Consider the following 19,731-nt stretch of genomic DNA (forward strand, 5'->3'; position numbering starts at 1 on the left):
CTCCACAATTACTTTTGCCGCACTTCACCAATAATCCATAGAAGGCACACCAAGTAACAAATAAGTCCTAAAGATATACCCTTTTTTCCCTCTGCTTATAAAGTATATTCACACACGACATGTTCTTTTTGACTGTGCCCTTGACTACTACGTGGGTCAATAACAGGCCCCCAAGTGACTGATTTCTTAATGGGGTGAAAGTCACTAAAACATGACATCAGAAGACATCAGCTGACTGCAGCCAAGGTCGGCAAACGTTGCACGAATTGGAGGAGTTAATGAGTGACAGCGGCTTTAGTCAACAACAGAAGCAGTACAGGTATCGACTGCAACGCATTTACAGCGGCAGGGCTAGATTCCGCTTCCAATGGGAGCAGTTGAGGACTCTCAGACCTGCCTTTGGTTGGCGACCAGTCTCGGGTGTACCGAGCCTTTCACCCCAAGTCAGCGTGGTTACCCGCACCCGACCGTAGCCGAACCCTATCGTCCGTGGATGGAGTTTATGCGGTCAACTCACTCACAATGCTTTGCTAAAATCAGAGGCCAACTCACAATTGCTCAGGATATTTCACAAATGACTGCTTTTCATGATGATGTCAGACAACTTCCACCCATCTTCTTTTGCAATGTACAGTGGTCGCTCCAGTTTTTGAGACACGATTTGTTGTTGTTGTTTTTGTCTTGATGTGCTCAGGTGGCAGAAACTTTACACAAAGCAGCAGTTTGACAGATAGTGAACAATTCTTCCAAAAAGTTGCTTGCGTCAAGCTGTTTATTGCTGCACCCAGTCTACACGAAACAAAGACAAATACACATTACGAAAAGTCCACTAGCTTTAAAGTCATTAAAGCAGCAAAACCATTAAAGCAGCAAAATGAGTGGTGGCCTTTCTTTTCTTTTTTTTTGCATTGCACTGTAAATAAAATATTGATTTGACGTATGCACCTACGTGTTTCTAACGTTAAAATAACGGTGAGGTTTCGAAAGGGAATAGCAAAACACTTGAGTTTATTATCACCAATCGGACGTCTTTTCCTCATCAAAGGGATAGGATGTTCGATCGTAATCTCCGACACGCAACAAAGATGCAATCTTGCAACAATCTATATGACAATCGTCATAATTATCAAAGGTGCTTGCGCACCATTGCTCAAAGACAAATACGTCTCGTCGCGCGACCAAGGTGTGGCAAGTTTGACCGACACGTTTTTTGAGGGCTTTATTCAACATTTTCTGAACGAGCTGGATTGTTGCTGCGGTGTTGCATTCAGGTTCCCCCGTTGACTGGGGACTTTAGGGTTCGTCTTCATTCCAGAGGAGGAAAGAAGGACAAAGGGCAGTTATGACTGCTTTGTTCAACACACGGCAAAGCAAGTACGTTGTTTTTATGCCAAAATCTGTATATTTTTGTTATTGAGACCATAAATCATACGGAAGTTCCTGGTGGTCATTTGTGCCTGATGTTATGCACCATAATCCACACTACCGGTTACTGACCATGTTCATTAAAAATAATCCTCAACTGTATTTTTGTGATGTTTTGATTACATATTTAACGAGTAAATTGTGTTTTTGTAATAAACGGAAAGGGGGGGGGGGGGGGGGAGAGAAAGGTATTTGCTGGTAATGCAAGACGAGACAAGGCAAGACCGGACAAGATATCGTCCCAAAGGAATGTTTTGGTTTGAGGAGTAATCATTAGAATAGTGCCTGAGAATTATTTCATTCATCTCTAGGTCATTTCATTCTCAGGGCATTGAATCGATCGCAACTGGACTGTTCTGTTTGTCTTAGAAGAGGTTTCGCCTCTCATCCGAGCAGGCTTCATCAATTACATGCAACAACCCTTAGTAGGCCTACCCCAAAAAAATGATTTAGGCTAACTAGCACGAACCGATGAAGCATGCTCAGATGAGGCAAAACGTCCTTAGACAACCAGAACTCTTCAGTTGCGATAGTTTAATACCCTGAGAAAGATGCGCCGATAGTTTAATACCCTAAGAAAGATGCGCTCTTGTGGTTGACAGGACTGCTTCTCATTCGTGAGGTTACGGGTTCAAATCCGATTGTGTTCCGACTTACTCAAAGATGCATGTTATTCTCATTGAATTGAAAACTCTGAATGGGTCCGCAGTTGTGAAAGTGAGTGGTTTGTCTATATGCGCCGTGTGATTGTCTGGCGACCAGTCTTGTCCCAAAAGTCAACCTGGAATAGACCCCAATGAGGACAAGCGGTATTGAAAAGGGATGGATGGAATAAAGTAACGATGCAATACATAGGAGACCAGTGACTAGAGGAATAACAAAACAACTCTTAAAAGACAAAAGAAATCTTGAGATGCCTTTAGTGCTATGATCTTCCAGCGATCACCATTGCACCATCACGATTTTGAAAGCCCATCCCAGCTAATGTAAGGCACTTGACCATATTGGACATGTCACTATAGCGCAATCGAAAGTGGATGGTGGGGTCATAAACACTTTTGATGGTGACATTTGTAGTATTGTAAAAATGAATGGTAGGGTTGTACACCATTCCGATGTTAGAATTGCAAAATGTAGTTGTAATGTAGAATGTATAGTAGGTTCATAATTCATTCTGATATTGTTATCCAAAATGCATGGTGGGAGTGCATAAACTCAGCGGATTGGCTGACGAACGGTCAAATGCAGCTTGAAAATGCTCCAGCTCAACCGCAGCCTTGATGAGCACAAGTTGCATGGAAAATGGATGGATGGGGTCATAAACAATTAAATATTGCAACATTAGCATTGTAAAATGTATCCTGGGGTCATAAATCACTGAGCCCTTGTGATGTTGGTATTGGAAAATGTATGGTGAAGGTCATAATGGAAAATGGTTCATGGGGTCACAAACTATTTTGATAGTCGTTAGTATTATAAATGGCACTGCGTGGTTCATAGGTCTTAAGTGGTCCCAAATAAAATGGATGTTTTACATATACTGCATGTGGCAAGAGTGTATTATGAGCCTGTTGGTGTCATCTGTGCCCCCTGTTCCAGCATGTCCCATAAGGTGCAGAATCAGGGCGCCGCCAGCGTCCAAATAGAGGAAGCCAAAGCAACGGATAACAGGCCTCCCAGGACCAATCTGTTCTCCTTCTCCAACCTGAAGAAAGTGGACAACACCGACACCCAACGCCTCACCCAACTCCCACGCCAGGCTGCTGTCAACCTGGAGTTCAACGACCTGTCTTACATCGTCCAGGAGGGGACCTTTTGTAGGAAGACAGGTGATGGAACATCACTAGCATTTTAGAGAAAGGAGGATGTCTATCATAATGACGGGAATTCAGATCAATTTTAGAATTACTGAACTCAGAAGAATTGTCCCTTAGAATAACCATAGAATAATAATCATAATATCCAGCAAATTCAATGGAATTTGAGAATTACCTCTCCAAAAATTGTGCGACACAATAACCTGAAAAGTCCATCATAAGAACGAGAGAATGGCTATCATAATCACTAGAAAAATCTGATCTATAAAATAATTACCCCAAACTGTCCATTGTAATAACCAGAAAATATTCATCATGATCAGAGAACCTAAACATTTTAGAAGCGCTCCCCTTAACTGTCCGTTATAATCAGAATGAACACGTTATAATCAGAATGAATGTTCATCATAATCACCAGAGAATTCAAATCAATTTAAATGTTACCCCCAATACAGCCCCATAATAATAATGAGGGTGTTCATCATGATAACCAGAGATTGACCTTTACTATCACCAGAAAATGTCAAACAATTTAGACAGATTAGCCTAAAACTGTCCATAATAACCAGAGAATGAGAGAATGTCATCATAATTGCCAGAGAATTCAGATCAATTTGAGAATTACCCCAAAACTGAAGATGTTCATCAGAATAACCACTGAATGAATGTTCATCAAAATACACTGAGAATGTCCATTATCACCAGAGAATTCAGAGCAGGATCATAAGCACCAGATGTTCATCATATTAAACAGAAGTTGCATGACATACTTAACCGTGTACTAAAGAATATTTTTAAAAAGGGGAAAAAAAAGTGTAAATATGTTCATCATAACCAGATAATGCTGCTTATTCCTCTTCATCAGGTTTCAAAACGCTCCTGAGTAGTCTATACGGACAATTTAACAGCAAAGATCTCACCGCCATCATGGGACCCTCTGGAGCTGGGAAGTCCACCATGATGAACGTCCTGGCCGGATATAGGTAACACCAGAGTACACAAAATCCCAGAAAAAATCAGTTTTGCTACAATAATCTGGACTACAGGAAATCAGGCATGAGGGGCAAAATCCTGGTGAATGGTCGCCCGAGGGACTTGACAAAATTCCAGAAGATGTCTTGCTACATCATGCAGAGCGATATCTTGATGCCTCACCTCTCGACAAAGGAGGCCATGATGGTAAACATATTTATTAATATGAAAAAAAGAATTCAGGTTTTCCGTGATGACCTGTTATCTTCTTTGGGCTTTAGGTGGCTGCCAATCTGAAACTCAATGAAACCATGGCGGTGAAAAAGAAGATTGTGAGCCCCTCCCCTCACACCCCCAGTTGTTACACATTTTTAGATTTAGTGCCAGTTTATATTGAGTGCTAATAATGTCATTGTTGTTTCACAGGTGACCGAGGTCCTGACCGCTTTAGGCCTCATGAGCTGCGCTAAAACGCGTACCAACAATCTCTCAGGGGGGCAGTCTAAAAGATTGGCCATTGCCCTCGAGCTGGTCAACAATCCTCCCATCATGTTTTTCGATGAGCCCATCAGGTATGACATCACACTTTGCGTCATCTCAACCCCAAATTAAACATTCCAGGTCATATATGGCCCATGTCTACTGAAGTGAATTTTAGGTCTAACCCTGTGTGTTAAATCAAGGTGGAAATGGTGGGAATTTTGAAACCGTGAAACTGTACATGCCATAAATTATTGTATTTTTGGGGGACTGTGATAACTATATTCAAGGGGGTAAATAGTCCCGAGAACTCTGACCGGCAACAGCACATTTAAAAATGTAGACTGACAATCAACTGCCATAAGTACTGGAAAACATATATTAAACAATTTAAATTTAGCACATTTCTGTCCCAATCTGATCACAATCATAAAACCCCATAAATCGGAACATCTACCGATGTGAACAGATGTGTCTGCCTCTGAGTTATCCAACAACATCGTAAAAGCATCCAATGAGACCAAATCATGAAGTTTTAAACCTTTGTTAATTGTTCCAGGAAAAGGGAGCAGCAAACCTAAAAATCCTTTTTTTCCAAGTTCAGTTCTGACCCTTTGGATAGACCGTAAGAGAATGAGAATGATGGCGTTCGTCTAACGAAAGTCAGAAGGTAGGAAGGCAGAAGACCAATAACTGCCTTATGAACAAGAATACACCAATGTTTTAGTCCAGTGGCCCTCAACAGCTGTCACCCTGGGAACCACATTTTCCTGTGGTTGCTAAGTCGTGACCCACTATTACAGAAGGTAGGAACAATAAAAAATTCGGATTCAAACATAGCATCGGAAAACATTTTTAAACATAACTACTTATAGATCATTATTTAAAGTGCCTTTCAGAGCACCTTATTAAACTGAGGATGAATATAACTGCAGACTAAAACTAACACTTTTTACACAGTCTTGATTTATAAATTATTTACCAACTGTCCGCGTCCTTGACCCGCAAGCATGGGAAATGAACAGTATGTAAAATTTAACAATCCTGATTTCATTCCCCCCCCCACATCTCAGTGGTTTAGACAGTGCAACATCCGTCCAAGTTATCTCCCTCCTGAAGTGTCTGGCTAATGGAGGCCGGACAATCATCTGCACCATTCATCAGCCCAGTGGCAACCTCTTTCAGATGTTTGACAAGGTAAATTCCATTACCCATGCAAGCAGATGGTTTTGTAGAATTTGAGATGAGTAGTCTTGGTCTAATGTAAGGGACTCTGGAGATCAGTCAAGATCAAAAGTGTGGGGACAGCAGTTGTTTCGTGACTAATGACTGGTCTCGGATATCACCAGGGTTATTACGGCCTCAAAACAGTGATAGATTCTCACATCTTGCCAATGAATTAACCTGGTCTTAATGTGAAGTGTAAAGGTGGACCCGGCATTAATTTGGCTGCATTTTATGACGGCGACAGTTTATTTCAACTCCAAAGGGCTGTGGGCATCGAGTCTTGGGTGTGATACTCTATTCACGGTTCTGCATTGGGACAGCTAATAACTACGTTGTATTGACTTCAACACCCCATACCCCCATCATACGTTAATATGATGACAATGATAACCAACAGAACGTACCAGTACTACTAACAGGGTACTCAATGGTAGTGGTAGGGTAAAATTAGTTACATTGTACCCCTTTTGGAGGAAAGTTGGTGATTAACCCTGTTCGTTTCCCACTAGCTGTACATCCTCAGTCAAGGACAATGCATATATAGGGGTACAGTCCCCCACCTCATCCCTCACCTGAACAACCTCAACCTCCATTGCCCGAAGTATCACAATCCGGCCGATTTCAGTGAGTACCGAACGAGACCTTAAATTCCGCGTCTGGCTTTAGTGGCGGTTCCAAACCCGCTTTATCCTTCCAGTCATTGAGGTGGCGACAGGAGCACATGGGGACATGCAGGCCGTGTTGTTTCAGGCCGCTCATGGCAGCCAGTGCTGCGAGGAGAGCAGGAAGAAGACGGGGGAAGATGAGGATTCTTCCGCCAACGCGTACCCCTCTGTGAGTGGTCCATTATGATGTAGTCACATTGTATAAGAGTAATCACCGTTCAGTGAAGTTTTGCAGTTGAGTCAGGAACATAGCCCTCGCAATGAACGGGGGTTTGCTGAATATGCAAATTGAATTGCTGTATTCTCATCTTTCAATAGGAGCAGTCAGTCTTTGAGATACAATACTTTGCCACCAGTACATTTAAACAGTTCTACATCCTCTTCAAAAGAAACTTGACGGCCATATGCAGAGACGCGGTAAATAAAATATTTACGGAAGAAAATGTTGCAACGGGATTTTTGGTATGAACTTTTTTCACGTGTATTGCAAAGATGCTGACCCATCTGAGAGTGGTCTCCCATATCCTGATCGGAGTCCTCATCGGCCTGCTTTATCTCAACATTGGAAACGATGCGCTTAGTGCATTCAACAACACTGGGTTCCTCTTCTTCTCCATGCTGTTCCTCATGTTCGCCGCTTTGATGCCCACCGTTCTCACCTGTAAGAAAATATGCGGACTGTGCTGCTTATTGTTTGAGGTGGAAATGACTAATTTCTATCATTCGGCTTTGCTCCCACAGTTCCTCTGGAAATGTCCGTGTTTATAAGGGAGCACTTGAACTCCTGGTACAGCCTACATGCCTACTATTTGGCTAAAACATGTGCAGACATACCATTTCAGGTAAACTTTCATGATAGTCTTTTTCGTGGCACTAGTTGCACGGGCCCCAACGCTACCCGCTGGCGCGGGGCGACAAGAGCCGTCCGATTCGCCGCAGCCTCGCTACGCGCCAGGCATGGGGAGACACGGCAGACACCGTAGCCCAAATAAGACAACTCAGGCCACGGGCTTGCTTGCGTCATCTGACCTCGTTTTAGCCCCACCCCAAAAATCCGGTCCACATTTGAAAGTGAAAAAGACTTAAATGCAATATCGGCAATTCAGTACTGAATTTTATGTTTTCAGCACTTCAAACAGATACTGTATTTCGAAAAAAATAGTGATTTGCTGCTCCAGATGATATATACATGGCACAGTTGCACGCAGTTATGATGCGTTTTGCTATATAATTGATGGTTTCTATAATTGTGACATGATAGTGGTGGGATGGGAAAAACACTCCCAATCCCAACAGTGAGTTTGCACAATTTCTTTTCCAGATGATCTGTCCAATGCTGTACTGTAGTATAGTATACTGGATGACTGCCCAGCCTCCAGAGATTATTCGCTTTCTGCTCTTCATCTCCTTGTCCATGTCCATCGCCCTTGTTGCACAGTCCCTGGGGCTGCTCATAGGGGCGGCATCCCCGTCACCGCAGGTAAGCTTATCTTTAATCGCAAATGAGGTTTCCCCCTTTACAATGGCATCGTAATAATACCCCGCAGGTTGCCACCTTCGTTGGGCCGATCACAGCCATACCGATCATCCTCTTCTCGGGATTCTTCGTGAATTTCAGCACTATCCCTTATTACCTGAAGTGGACGTCTTACGTCTCCTATGTCCGGTACATCCAACTTTATTCTTGTTTTATGTACAATATTTTATTGTAACATTAAAATTCATTCCGTTTTCAATAGTCTGTATATATATACACCCCACTATGCAGACAAAATGACACTTTTTGATTTCAGGTATGGCTTCGAGGGAGTGATCCTCTCCATCTACGGGATGGACCGCACGGATCTGGAATGTGCGCAAATGCCGTGCACCTTCCAGGACCCAAAGCAAGTCCTGGTCATGCTGGACGTGGCGGACGCAAAGCTGTACGTGGATTTTATCGTCCTGGGAATTTTCTTCATGGTCATCAGGGTGGCCACTTTTCTTGTTCTGCACTACAAAGTGAGCATGGATCGTTGAGCTCAAGTAAATGTTGCGTTATGTGTTCACTGGGATGTTAAGACAACCATCGCTGGTCGAACTTAATTTCGGTTTGAATTCCCCATTGCAATCAATTATATTTGGTGTAATAGAATGTTGCCATCATAAAACCTTTGTTGACTGGACAGTTTTATGTATTTTGTAGAGAGCAATCTATTCCTTCAGTATTTTCATATCTGATTCTTGTCTTACCCAAAGACCCTTTTATCAAAAGGTTGAACATAATGTGTATTTGTTCACGCGGCTGTACAAAACATGTCAGCGGTTTCAAAAGTGACGTGCAGTGTAAAAATGTCAAACATTCTTGAACAGGACTAATGTAAGTTCTTGTAATGTATTTGTACCAGCTTATATACATAATAGGTTGTAATTGACAACCTAGTATGACGGGAGGGTAAGGACAGTAGTCTTCCATAAGATAATTTTTTCAGTCGGACACATCATTTATGAAAAATTTATGGGATTTTGGTTTTTTTAAATATATTTTAAAAGACGTCGCATACACAGTACCAAACTAAACCACACAGGTAAGGCTGCTAATTTAGGGTCTCAGGCCACATTAATACTATTGACAATGCAGTAGCATTTCCACATTAGAAAGCTGGATTAATAAGAAACTTCACGACTTTGGTGGGTGGACAAAAATACAGCCAATTTTGCTAGCTATAGATAAGAAACTAACGACTTTGGTGGGTGGACGAAAATACAGCCAATTTTGTTTTGGGTCAGCACATTCTCACCCCACATAAGCTATCTGTTGAGCATTAGCATGTTAAGCTATTTGCTGAGCGAATGGAATAAGCAAAAAATGGACTTGATAACTTAAAATGGTGGGGTAAAGCGAAGGTTGCCAATCTGGTATATGCGCAACCTACTTCTGCATTTGGCAAAATTGGTCTTAAGCACTTCCTCCAGGTTTGGGTGAATGGAAAAGTGGGCTGTGACAAACAAAAGGACCCTTTAGATTACAATATTGATGGGAAGTCAGCTGTCGTGACGTTCTGCGAATAGTGGATTTGGCTTTGGGTCAGCATGTTAATACTGTTTTTAAAGGAAAAATTGGCATAGGTACAATTTTCATGCAGGCACAGGGAGAACACTCAAAACGCCACACGGAGGCCGGATTTGAAACTGGGTCCTCTGAACTGTGAGAGATGTGCTAGCTAGTTGGCTACCGTGCCGCCATTAAAAATGAGATTCATTCAGTTCATTCTGATTTGATATATATGGTACAGTTGCACGCAGCTATGATGCGTTTTGCTATATAATTGATGGGTTTCTATAATTGTATAATATATATAAAATAAAATATAAGATTACATAAAACATTAAATTTGGAATTAAATTTCAGTTCTATTATTTATAGGCATATTTCAAAATTGTCAAGGACAAGTCAAAAATACAAAATATACTGTTCGTAAAAGTAATACAAATAAAATACACAGTATTTTGAAAGCTTAAGTAGTAATAGGATTATATCGATCCCTACGTCTGGATGGTGACCAGTCCAGGGTGTCCACCTTTCAATAAACGCACGCTTTGTAGTTGTGTTATGAAGATGACATGAAAAATATGCCCACCCTTCTGCAGTAGCTCCTTTATGGTTTGAACTCTTGTGATTTGGAAACTCTCGGTGCCTGGGGGTTTACTCTGTGCAAGAGTCGAAATCTGCTCAACGCGCGCACGGGAGCACAAAAGATAAATGTGACCACACCCACATTTTGCCGGGTTGCATACGTGCAGACTCTCAGGCCTCTTGCATAAAGCCGCAACCCATTTCTCACACTGGATTGGAAAACTGGCATCCACTACAGTGACACCCATTTTTTCCACTTTAGGCCAGTGAAACCAAAATCTAAATATCACCCAAACGTTTTCAGTACAACTTGGCTTTCATGTCTAAACATTCGCTAATTTTACATACAGCGCTGGATGCTGAAATGGCGCACAGATGAGCTACTACGTACTCCTGTGTCATTGAGTTTAGTACAGAAATAGTGAATGCTGGTCGAAATACTGGTTGAAATGAAGGTTTAAGTTCTAATTTTGACATAGATTACTCCACTCAGCATTTCTCCTGATCAGTGTAATACTGGGCCAACACACTCCCATTTTCCACACACAATTTCACAAATCAATTGTTTCTATCAACATGTACACCACTTCCACGTGTATCAGACAACTTCATACCAACCTGAACTTGACATCACCATGACGTCTGTCCAACAGTCCAAAGATGCGGTCAAAGTCAGCGCAGAAAGATGAATAAACAATCGCCAGGTTCCAAGAGGGGTGGAGATGGGATACTCTTTTGTAACTGCACGACACACAAACAACACAGTGTTAAGTAACCCTCGGGCCTTGTTGGATTTTCTCTTGTATTTCTAATAGTGCAGTCTTTCTACAGCCAAGAGAGAGCTTCCTCTTCTGAACCTAAAATTTAGTTATTCTCAGTGGTCAACAGAGGGTATCGACACTACTTCAAAACAAAATTTCATCATTTTCTTCATTGGAGTGCAGTAAACTATTAAAAAGACTAACATGAAATTGCTCCTGTTATGGCTTCCTTATGCCTCTTGAGCTGTGCTAAGCTAAAGCATGTGCCCGCTTAAAATAGTGCTAACAGGAATTTCTGTAGTCTATGCTAGAATAACGTCACTCTTGGCAGTGTCACCATTTTGCAAAAGCAAATGGTACTATTAAGAATTGGGGTTACCAGACGGTGGAGTTTCTTTGTCACAAATGTGCAGGAATGTTCCAAGTCCAACTGGCTAACAAGTAATGGACAAAACCAAAGCCTTTTATAGCTAAGGTTACCAAGTGGGCCTAGCACTCAGAATCTAACCCTAAGCCAGTGTGTAATACTAGGTACAGCAAAATATGTTTTGTTTGACATCTCATGTTGAAAATTTCAAGTCCATTCATATTTAGACTTTTTCCTCTATACAGAAGACAATCAGCTATCTCATTCAGCACTATTACCCCCTCTGGTGGTCAGATAGTCTCAAAGTCTGGCCTTAGTTAGTTCATTGAGAAATTTGTAGAAAGGTCTTCACACCCCTGTTAAATCCCATTTTTTGATAATAAAAAAACAAGAAATTATTTCAAAAACTTTTCAACCCTAAAATAATCTCTACGACTCAATTGTAAAAAAAAAAGATAATTCATAAAAACTGCGATAATGTGTCAAAGAGTTAACCAATCATATTGAAACTCGTGTTAAATGGGAATGAGCACAATTCTGTCTATCATCTATCGATCCTATCTATCTGAAACTAACAAGGCTCAAGGTTTAAAAATGCAACATACCCGAAAGATTCCACGCATTGCTTCGTTTGTTGTCGACTTGTGTGTTCTTTAGTTGACCCCATGAAAAACATGAGCTCATCCTTAAGACAGTAGCTCCTTTGAGATTTGAATGTAGGCGCATTAGGTAACACTTGCAGTGCCTGCGGTGGGGGAACTTGAGTGCAGTTAAAAGATGTCAACCGCAGTGTCGCAAATAAAAAGATGCTGCAGTACTGTATATAAACCATTAAGCATCATGATTATTAATGAAAACAACTATTTAAATCTTTGAGGACTGTGTACCAGCTTTAATTCCACAGGTCAATAAACAGGAAGGCTAACTCAGCTGACCTGGTTTGTCGGCCAAGACCTTGTGCCCGGTCCTGGCAATTCCGTCCTGGTTGGTGAAGTCGTCCGAGCACCTCGTGTCTGGCGTCCCACACACTTGTAAGCCTCTTGTTCATGTCGTCCCGGTCGGGCAATTTGGACCTTTTCACTCACGGGTCTACTCATTTTTGTTGCCAACGGTTTAGACATTAATGGCTGTGTGTTGAGTTATTTTGAGGGGACAGTAAAGTTACACTATACCAGGGACAAAATATTGAACTATATTACTAATAATATATTTCAGATCCTTTCATTTGTTGTTGACTTGCGTGTTCTCAAGATGACCTCGTGAATAATATATTGATCAGATCCTGTTAAAAAAAAGATACAAACCGTTTCATTTGTTGTTGACTTGTGTGTTCTCAAGATGACCCCGTGAAAACTATGATCTCATCTGTAGACAGTAAGTCCTTTGAGATTTGAAGGCAGGTGGATTTAATAACACTTGTAGCTCCTCCGGGCTAATCGGGTGCAGTTGAAATCTGTTGTGAACACTAAGGCGCTATATACATCATAAATCATTATCATCACTCGAAAAATGTGTCATTCTGATGAATGTGAATCATCAGCGCTTACTTCTCACAGGTTTAAAAACAGGAAGTCAGAGAAAGAGCTGATTGTCTGACTACTGTATCCTCCAGTGTCAAACTAAATACTGCAGCCCGAGTGCTGACTAGAACAAGGTTAAGATATCATATTTCCACACTACTGGTTTCACTATACAATATAAAATGTAACTTTAAAATCCTTCGCCTCACTTATAAAGCACTAAATAGTCTGGCACTATTATTGGCTCCAGCTCAGCCGTAAATGAGGGCAATGGATGACTGGACGATGACTAAAATTTATCCAGAGACTTTCTGTTCACAACTCTGCCGTTGACACCTTTCAACTGCACCCAGTTCCCCCGAAGGCGCTACAAATGTCAAAAGGGCCAAATCAACCTGCGTACAGACCTCAAAGGACTCACTGTCTGAGGATGAGCTCATAGTTTTCGTGAAGAACACAAGTCAGTCAACAACAAATGATGCTTTGTGTGCTCTCTGAGTCATTTAAGGATTAATGAGCCAACTCATAAATATTATGGAACTAGCTGCTACAAAACTGACTTTATTAATACAATATATTGTAGATTGTATTTTTGTTCTATATATTATTGTATTTTTTTTTTAGCTATTTTATCTCGTTGATTTTTTCTATTCATGCTATAAGATGACCCTGGGAAATAAAAAATATAAGATATCCTTTATTGATTCCCAGAGTGGAAATTCAGTTGTTACAGCAGTAAAATGAAATAAACTATTCCTATGTGATAAAATATACAAACAGTATATTAGTACTATATATATCATGTATCTATAGGCTATAATAAAATACTAATAATAAATAAATAATAATGACAGTAATAAATGAGTAGTCATAATTATATGTACATTATATAATTATGATTCATTGTATATGATTGTTTTGAATTATATAATTACGATGTTTATTAGTATTCTTATTTTTAAAAATGACTGCATAAAAAAATTTAACTGACATCTTACATATTGTATATTTCATGTTCTATATATTTGTAGCTCTCCGTAAGGTGATACTGAAAGTCATGAAATGTACCTACAAATGTAATATATTAATATTTAATCTGTTTTATTTCACCTTTTAACTCAGAGTAAACGCCTTTTTAACAGCAAAACCAAAATATGAATTGTGCTGTTCATATATTGTATGTACTGTACGTATATATGAATGTATGGATGGATGGCTGTTATACTTTATCCTGTATATGCATAGTTTTTATTTCTATACAGTGTTACTGCATATATATTTGAAAAAACTACTTTAACAGTACAGCACTTTTATTATAGTGGGAATGGTGGAATTTGTCAGGAATCAGTTTTCGTCAGTATTTCTTATTTTTACTTAACTTGATCTCACAGAGATAAGCATGACCGTTGTATTGCATTACATGATGGTAGCACAATATGTGTTAAAACAGGAAAATTCATCAATTGCCCATTCGTTGCACATATTAAACTATTATGTAAAATACGTTATTTGCTGAAAAAAACTCACCTGATATTTGTTGTTTTCTGTACTCAGGCCAAATGTTGAAGTGAGGGGAGGAGCGTCCTTTTGTCAGGCCATAGCCTTGTCTGATAGAAAAACGTGCTTTGCTGCCCTCTTGTGGGATATATAGGCAATTAAAAACCATTATGGATGGGCGTCACTTACGCTCGGATTTTCGCTATTTGCGGCGGATTTTCCCTATTCCCTGCAAGTAAAGTAATTTAGCACTAGCCCCTCCCTATATGGCTCAGATATGGTACATCCTACAGTCCTTGTTAATTGTTGCTCTCTGGCCTCATCAAGGAGAACTTCCTGGAAGGGTCTGGGATGAACCATTTCTCCCAGCGTTCCGTGTGAACGGCAGGGTACCCCCACGGTTTGAATGGGCCGTTCCAGTGCAGCAGCTGTGCCTTCTTCAGGAAGCTCTCGGGATAGCCAGAATCTGGACTCCAACCTAAACATGCACAAACAAAAAGTATTTTTCATGTCCCTCATTAATTAAACAGCTGTGTGGATGATCTTACCGAGATGTCTGACGTGCCAGAGTGGGTCCAACACTGTGTATTTGTCATGAAAAACAATGAGCATGGGTGGAGTGGCCACACCCCCTGCCATAGCACTGCTGTAGGTGTTTAGCCTGGTCCAAAGGAAACAAAACATGTTATCATCATCATCATAATACTTTAGTTGAGCCTTAAAACAAGGAACACAGCACTAAAAATGACATTAATCAATGTAAACAGGCTTAGAGCAGCAGCACTTACCAAAATTGATCATTTTGTGAATCTTTTCGAGTGGTGAAAAAACAACAACACTCGGGTAATGTGGTTGCACAAGTGTGCACACCCTCTTAAAACTGGGGATGTGGCTGTGTCACATTCAAACTCATGTTAAATGGGAGTCAGCACACACCTGCCACCATTTAAAGTGCCTCTGATTGACCCCAAATACAGTTCAGCTGTTCTAGTAGGCTTTTCCTGACATTTCTGTTGTTGTTGTTCTACCAGAAGCCTAAAGGTACATTGACTGGTATTTGAAACTTCATATTTTCCTCCACCTCCCATTTATGAGATTTTTATTAAAATATGTTGGTATACACTCTCACAGTCAACCCTTTATAGTGCACTCATTAAAATACTTGCAAATTCCACATTTTAACTCCGGTAAATAATTTTTTTTTTTTTACTTTGTATTTGTTGTGATTAGATTTTTTGAATAATGACATACCAGTGTAAAATTATGACTAGGCTCTTTCGTTGCTGCTTGACTAGAGGAAATCACGCATCTTACTTTAATGAGAATGGAAAACAGTCTGTCATACTTGACATTATCCTCCATGGATTTCTGGAGCTGTTTGGTAATCTTCTGCTTTTTCCATTCATGTATATCTGCCACAAACACGCCAGGGTTGAAGGAGCAGTCATTTGGATTGATGCCGAGGGCTTTCACTTCTTGTTTTCTGTAGTCCAGGAAGCCCATGTAGGTTGTCTATAAGGGGATACACTCACAGGAGAGGCCCTTGTGTTTCAGTTGCAGAAACCGATGATAATTTACCCATGCATTGACAATACCCACCTGCATGCCAACACTGCGCACCATCTCGTGAGTGGAGGGTAGGTCACAGTCGGTGGCGAAAGCAGCGGCGTGTTGCGGCTTTAGTTTGATTTCAAACAGATCCTGAATGTCACCTGAAGCAGGCAGAGGTGAAGAGGAGAGAAGAGGTGTAATACATACATACATCCATACACGTAGATTTGATGACAAAACACAGAAGAACACTATTCTTACCAAGCTGCAATAATACTTTTTCGCAGAGGATAAAGACTACTGTATTTGTCTCAGTATTGTTATAGTTTCTGTCTACATGTGCTGCTACACCGCTTGTGTTACAAATTTTGATTTTTAAAAGTTAGTAATTACCCCAACATCGATTCTAGTTTTGTTACTCTGTTTGGTTAAATGTGTAATTCTCAATTTTTTTTTGTTTAGTTTTACTTCAACTGGGAGTGGCAATAAACAGTTGGAAGACTCGTTTTTAAAGAATTGTTTACGAGACAGGTTTTTCACATCTTGAAAAACTTGCAAGTATACGTACCCTGTACAATGACGTCATCGTCTAAGTATATGACCCTCTCGTGCTTCATCTCAAGCAGTGGTAGGTAAAAACGCACAAAGTTGAGCTGCAAAACAAAGGCGTCAACACATTTCCACTTTTTTTTTTTTTTTTTTAACACATTACAACATACTGTAAGACAAAGATCATTCAGGTTCAAACAAACATAAAAAAAAAATGCCATCTCTCTGTTGTCAAGTTAAACAATGAGCCTACAAAAGAACAAAGTATTCAGTAAGACAGTAAAATGTTCTGCATGTACATATCTTTATTGTTGTAAGCATAAAGAGAGTAAAAAAGAAGTTTAAACTAATCGGCCGATTAATCGGTTATTGGAATTTTACTCTGCCAAATATCGGAATTGGTTTTGGCTTCAAAAAAATCCATATCGGTCGGGTCCTAGTTTTTAACTTAACTTACTGGATGTAATAGATCCGGTCTGGAGGAGTCTGGCTTCACTTTCCCCTTCAGAACCATTGGATTAAACTCCAATATCTTGTATTTGATGCCTTTTAGTTTGGTTTCCTCTATGTAACGTCTGAAAGAGGGATACATACACTGTGTACTGTATATGGACAATAAGAATCGTTGAAAAAAGGTTTTAAAAATGACATTTCACAATCTAATGACAAATAAATGTTGGTGGACAACTGCAATCCCACAATTGTTGATATAATGATTCATAATCATGATAAGGTCATACCTGGTCAAAGTGACGGCATCCCGTAGCGTGACAATATAGAAGAGCACATTCGCGTCCGTGTTGCTACGGATGCTGTTGATGGTCGCCATGGTTGCGCCCATGCGCTCCTCTGATGCGCAGATGACGACAGGGATGACACTATCCATCTCTCTTGCCACGGTACCACCGAGTTTCTTAAAGGGACCTTGAGAGGAGGCGCCGTTAATTCTTGATATTTGTCGGAAAAATTTTAATTATTTTCATTTACCTGAAATTTTATGTCGACTGGAAGCTCTGAGTAGCGAGCTGTACAAGAGCAGGTACAGCATCAGCACCAGCACCACCACCAGGACCTGATTGACTGGCACACGGATGGCAACTTCTTGGCACTTTTATGTCCATATACAGTGGTTATAAAAAGTCTACACACCCCTGTTCAAATGCCAGGTTTTTGTGGTGTAAAAAAACGAGACAACTTAATTGAAAAAAATTCAATATTTTTGAAAGGGGATGTAAAAATATAAAACTTAGATAATGTGTTTGCATAAGTGTGCACACCCTCTTGTAACTGGGGCTGTGTTCACAATTTGATCACATTCCAAGTCATGTTAAATGGGAGTCAGCTCTCACCTAACACAATATAAAGTGCCTCTAATTGATCCTCCACAAAGTTCAGATTTTCTAGTCGGGTTTTCCTCACATTTACTTTTCTGGCAGAAGCCTAGAGGCTTAGTGCTGCTATCATGCTGTTTTTCTGTGGTTTGGTTGAACATGTTGGTGTTTAAATGTACAATGTGTAATTGTCTTTTTTTTTATGTGTCAGTTTTACTGAAAAGTGGGAGTGCACTTTAATCCCATTTCATTGTATAGCTACTAATACCATATATTAATACTAACTGTGAAGGTTTCTTTTGTGCTGTTGCTGGCCAAATGTTCTTTTCAGAAAATATTACAACATATTCAATACTCACTTTTTCTTAGAAGAGTCATCGTTCATGTTCGTGTACCCGCATCAGGTGGGAAAATCTGTAAAAGATAATCACAAAGAGATGAGAGTTGCAAGTTTGCGAATGAATGTCTAATTATCTGAAAATAAAAATGCTGTATTATCATAATTAAAAAGCATATTACTCAGACAAGATCTATCTATCTATCTATCTATCTATCTATCTATTTATCTATCTATCCATCTATCTATCTACTTAGTTAAAATGTGGTGTGTATCATTGGGTTTGTGAGGAAAGTGTTGACATTAGGGGTGTCAGGGGAGGGGTCAGTTGGTTGGTGGGGAAAACCAAAGCCAGATGGCTTTAGCTTTGTTTTTTGGGGGGGGTTTTACTTCCAGAGGGCTCGACCACTTCCTTGCAATAGGAAATAAATAAAACATGTAACATCTCGTCATCCTACCTTATCACGTCAGGTTAAATTAATAACTGCATGTTTCATTTTATTAGTTTTTTTTATAAGCTTATCAGTGTTCTGCTTTTGAATGTTGCAGAGTCAAATGAAACTCCAACACTCAGCAGGACACAAACTCTTAGTTCATGTGTATCTGGTTTGTTTGTCATTGTTTTAAGATGCCAAAAGCATCTGGAACTGGTTAGGTTCTGAAACGCTCCCTTCAGAAAGCTTCCAGAACCAGCCAGCAATGACAATTACTCTTGGAACATATCCATGCATTGTTTCCCCCTAATTAACACGCGTTGATCACTACAGCCACACATATGCTCCATTATCGAAAGCATAGTAAACGAAGATCAAATATAAACCAGCCTGTGTTCTTCACACCTTTTCCAATAGAATCACACAACACATTTTAAACCACAGTTTACCAGACAGGTTTACTTACGCAAAAAATACATTGTCACTGTATTTACTTATGATTGCATAAAAGTGCAGATTTTAAATGCAAACATGCTCAAGTTGATGTCAAATGCAAGGCAAAAAAATAATAATTCTGTTCAACAGCTTTTGTATTAAAATCTTTCATAATGCATCGCAAATTCTATATATGTGCACATAATATATTTTTGTGTTTTAACCTATATAGGCATAAACTACATATTAACTTTGTCTTTCATTTAACTAAAAAGTAGCACATTATGATCCCTTGCTGACAATGAAACAAAGCAATAACTCACATGAGATAATGACAAACTACATTATGAAACATGACTTTCACTATATGAAGTATGTTTAAGGGTACTTGCCAGAAGGAAAGGTGTCCTGCATGGTATTCAAGGTCCATGTTGAGGAATGAGACCGCCCAAACCCACCAACCGTCCCACTTCACCATTATTCCTTCCTCTCTCTCTCTCATGGAAATGGTCTCATTTTCCAAGATTCTGATCATTCGCTCCCATTTGTGGCCAGAAGAAGGATTGGCTGTCCTAGTTTGTTTGAATTATAGTTGTTTTCTTCAAAAATGTATACTTTTTTTTTTTTTTTTTTTAAACTAAAGCCCCATGTTCAGGCAAGTACGAGTGTTGCATGTATTTTGCATGTTAAGTGCGGGCTCTCTCTAGTGTTACGTGAAAGAATCACTGAATTAAACAAATAAAATGT

General features: G+C 39.9%; 2 protein-coding genes across 2 annotated transcripts; one reads left to right on the forward strand and one right to left on the reverse strand.

Annotated features, from left to right (window-relative positions):
- Positions 1-961: 961 nt before the first annotated feature.
- LOC133471918 (ATP-binding cassette sub-family G member 4-like) lies at positions 962-8,751 on the forward strand. The gene is made up of 16 exons (XM_061762053.1): positions 962-1,183; positions 1,272-1,374; positions 3,025-3,254; positions 4,108-4,225; positions 4,289-4,421; positions 4,496-4,546; positions 4,641-4,786; positions 5,768-5,891; positions 6,431-6,545; positions 6,619-6,755; positions 6,905-7,003; positions 7,079-7,247; positions 7,328-7,428; positions 7,908-8,066; positions 8,134-8,252; positions 8,380-8,751. The coding sequence occupies exons 2-16, from the start codon at positions 1,343-1,345 to the stop codon at positions 8,603-8,605; spliced, it is 1,959 nt and encodes a 652-aa protein (XP_061618037.1). The 5' UTR covers positions 962-1,183; positions 1,272-1,342; the 3' UTR covers positions 8,606-8,751.
- Positions 8,752-13,967: 5,216 nt separating this feature from the next.
- On the reverse strand, positions 13,968-19,580 carry glt8d2 (glycosyltransferase 8 domain containing 2). The gene is made up of 10 exons (XM_061761701.1): positions 19,377-19,580; positions 18,138-18,192; positions 17,435-17,527; positions 17,188-17,371; positions 16,905-17,022; positions 16,467-16,551; positions 15,947-16,059; positions 15,693-15,859; positions 14,896-15,008; positions 13,968-14,825 (listed from the first exon to the last, which is right to left on the reverse strand). Exons 2-10 carry the CDS (start codon positions 18,154-18,156, stop codon positions 14,647-14,649), a joined length of 1,071 nt encoding a protein of 356 aa, XP_061617685.1. The 5' UTR covers positions 18,157-18,192; positions 19,377-19,580; the 3' UTR covers positions 13,968-14,646.
- Positions 19,581-19,731: the final 151 nt, after the last annotated feature.

This window comes from Phyllopteryx taeniolatus, chromosome 22, assembly GCF_024500385.1.
Source record: "Phyllopteryx taeniolatus isolate TA_2022b chromosome 22, UOR_Ptae_1.2, whole genome shotgun sequence".
NCBI classification, from domain to species: domain Eukaryota; kingdom Metazoa; phylum Chordata; class Actinopteri; order Syngnathiformes; family Syngnathidae; genus Phyllopteryx; species Phyllopteryx taeniolatus.

Coding starts and splice junctions, on each gene's coding strand:
- LOC133471918 (XM_061762053.1), top strand. CDS start 1,343: ATGACTGCTTTGTTCAACACACGGCAAAGCAA. Junction 1,375..3,024: donor TTCAACACACGGCAAAGCAA/GTACGTTGTTTT, acceptor CCCCTGTTCCAG/CATGTCCCATAAGGTGCAGA. Junction 7,429..7,907: donor GTGCAGACATACCATTTCAG/GTAAACTTTCAT, acceptor TTTCTTTTCCAG/ATGATCTGTCCAATGCTGTA.
- glt8d2 (XM_061761701.1), bottom strand. Junction 17,372..17,434: donor CAGTCGACATAAAATTTCAG/GTAAATGAAAAT, acceptor CCTCCTCTCAAG/GTCCCTTTAAGAAACTCGGT. Junction 16,060..16,466: donor CGATGACGTCATTGTACAGG/GTACGTATACTT, acceptor TGCCTGCTTCAG/GTGACATTCAGGATCTGTTT.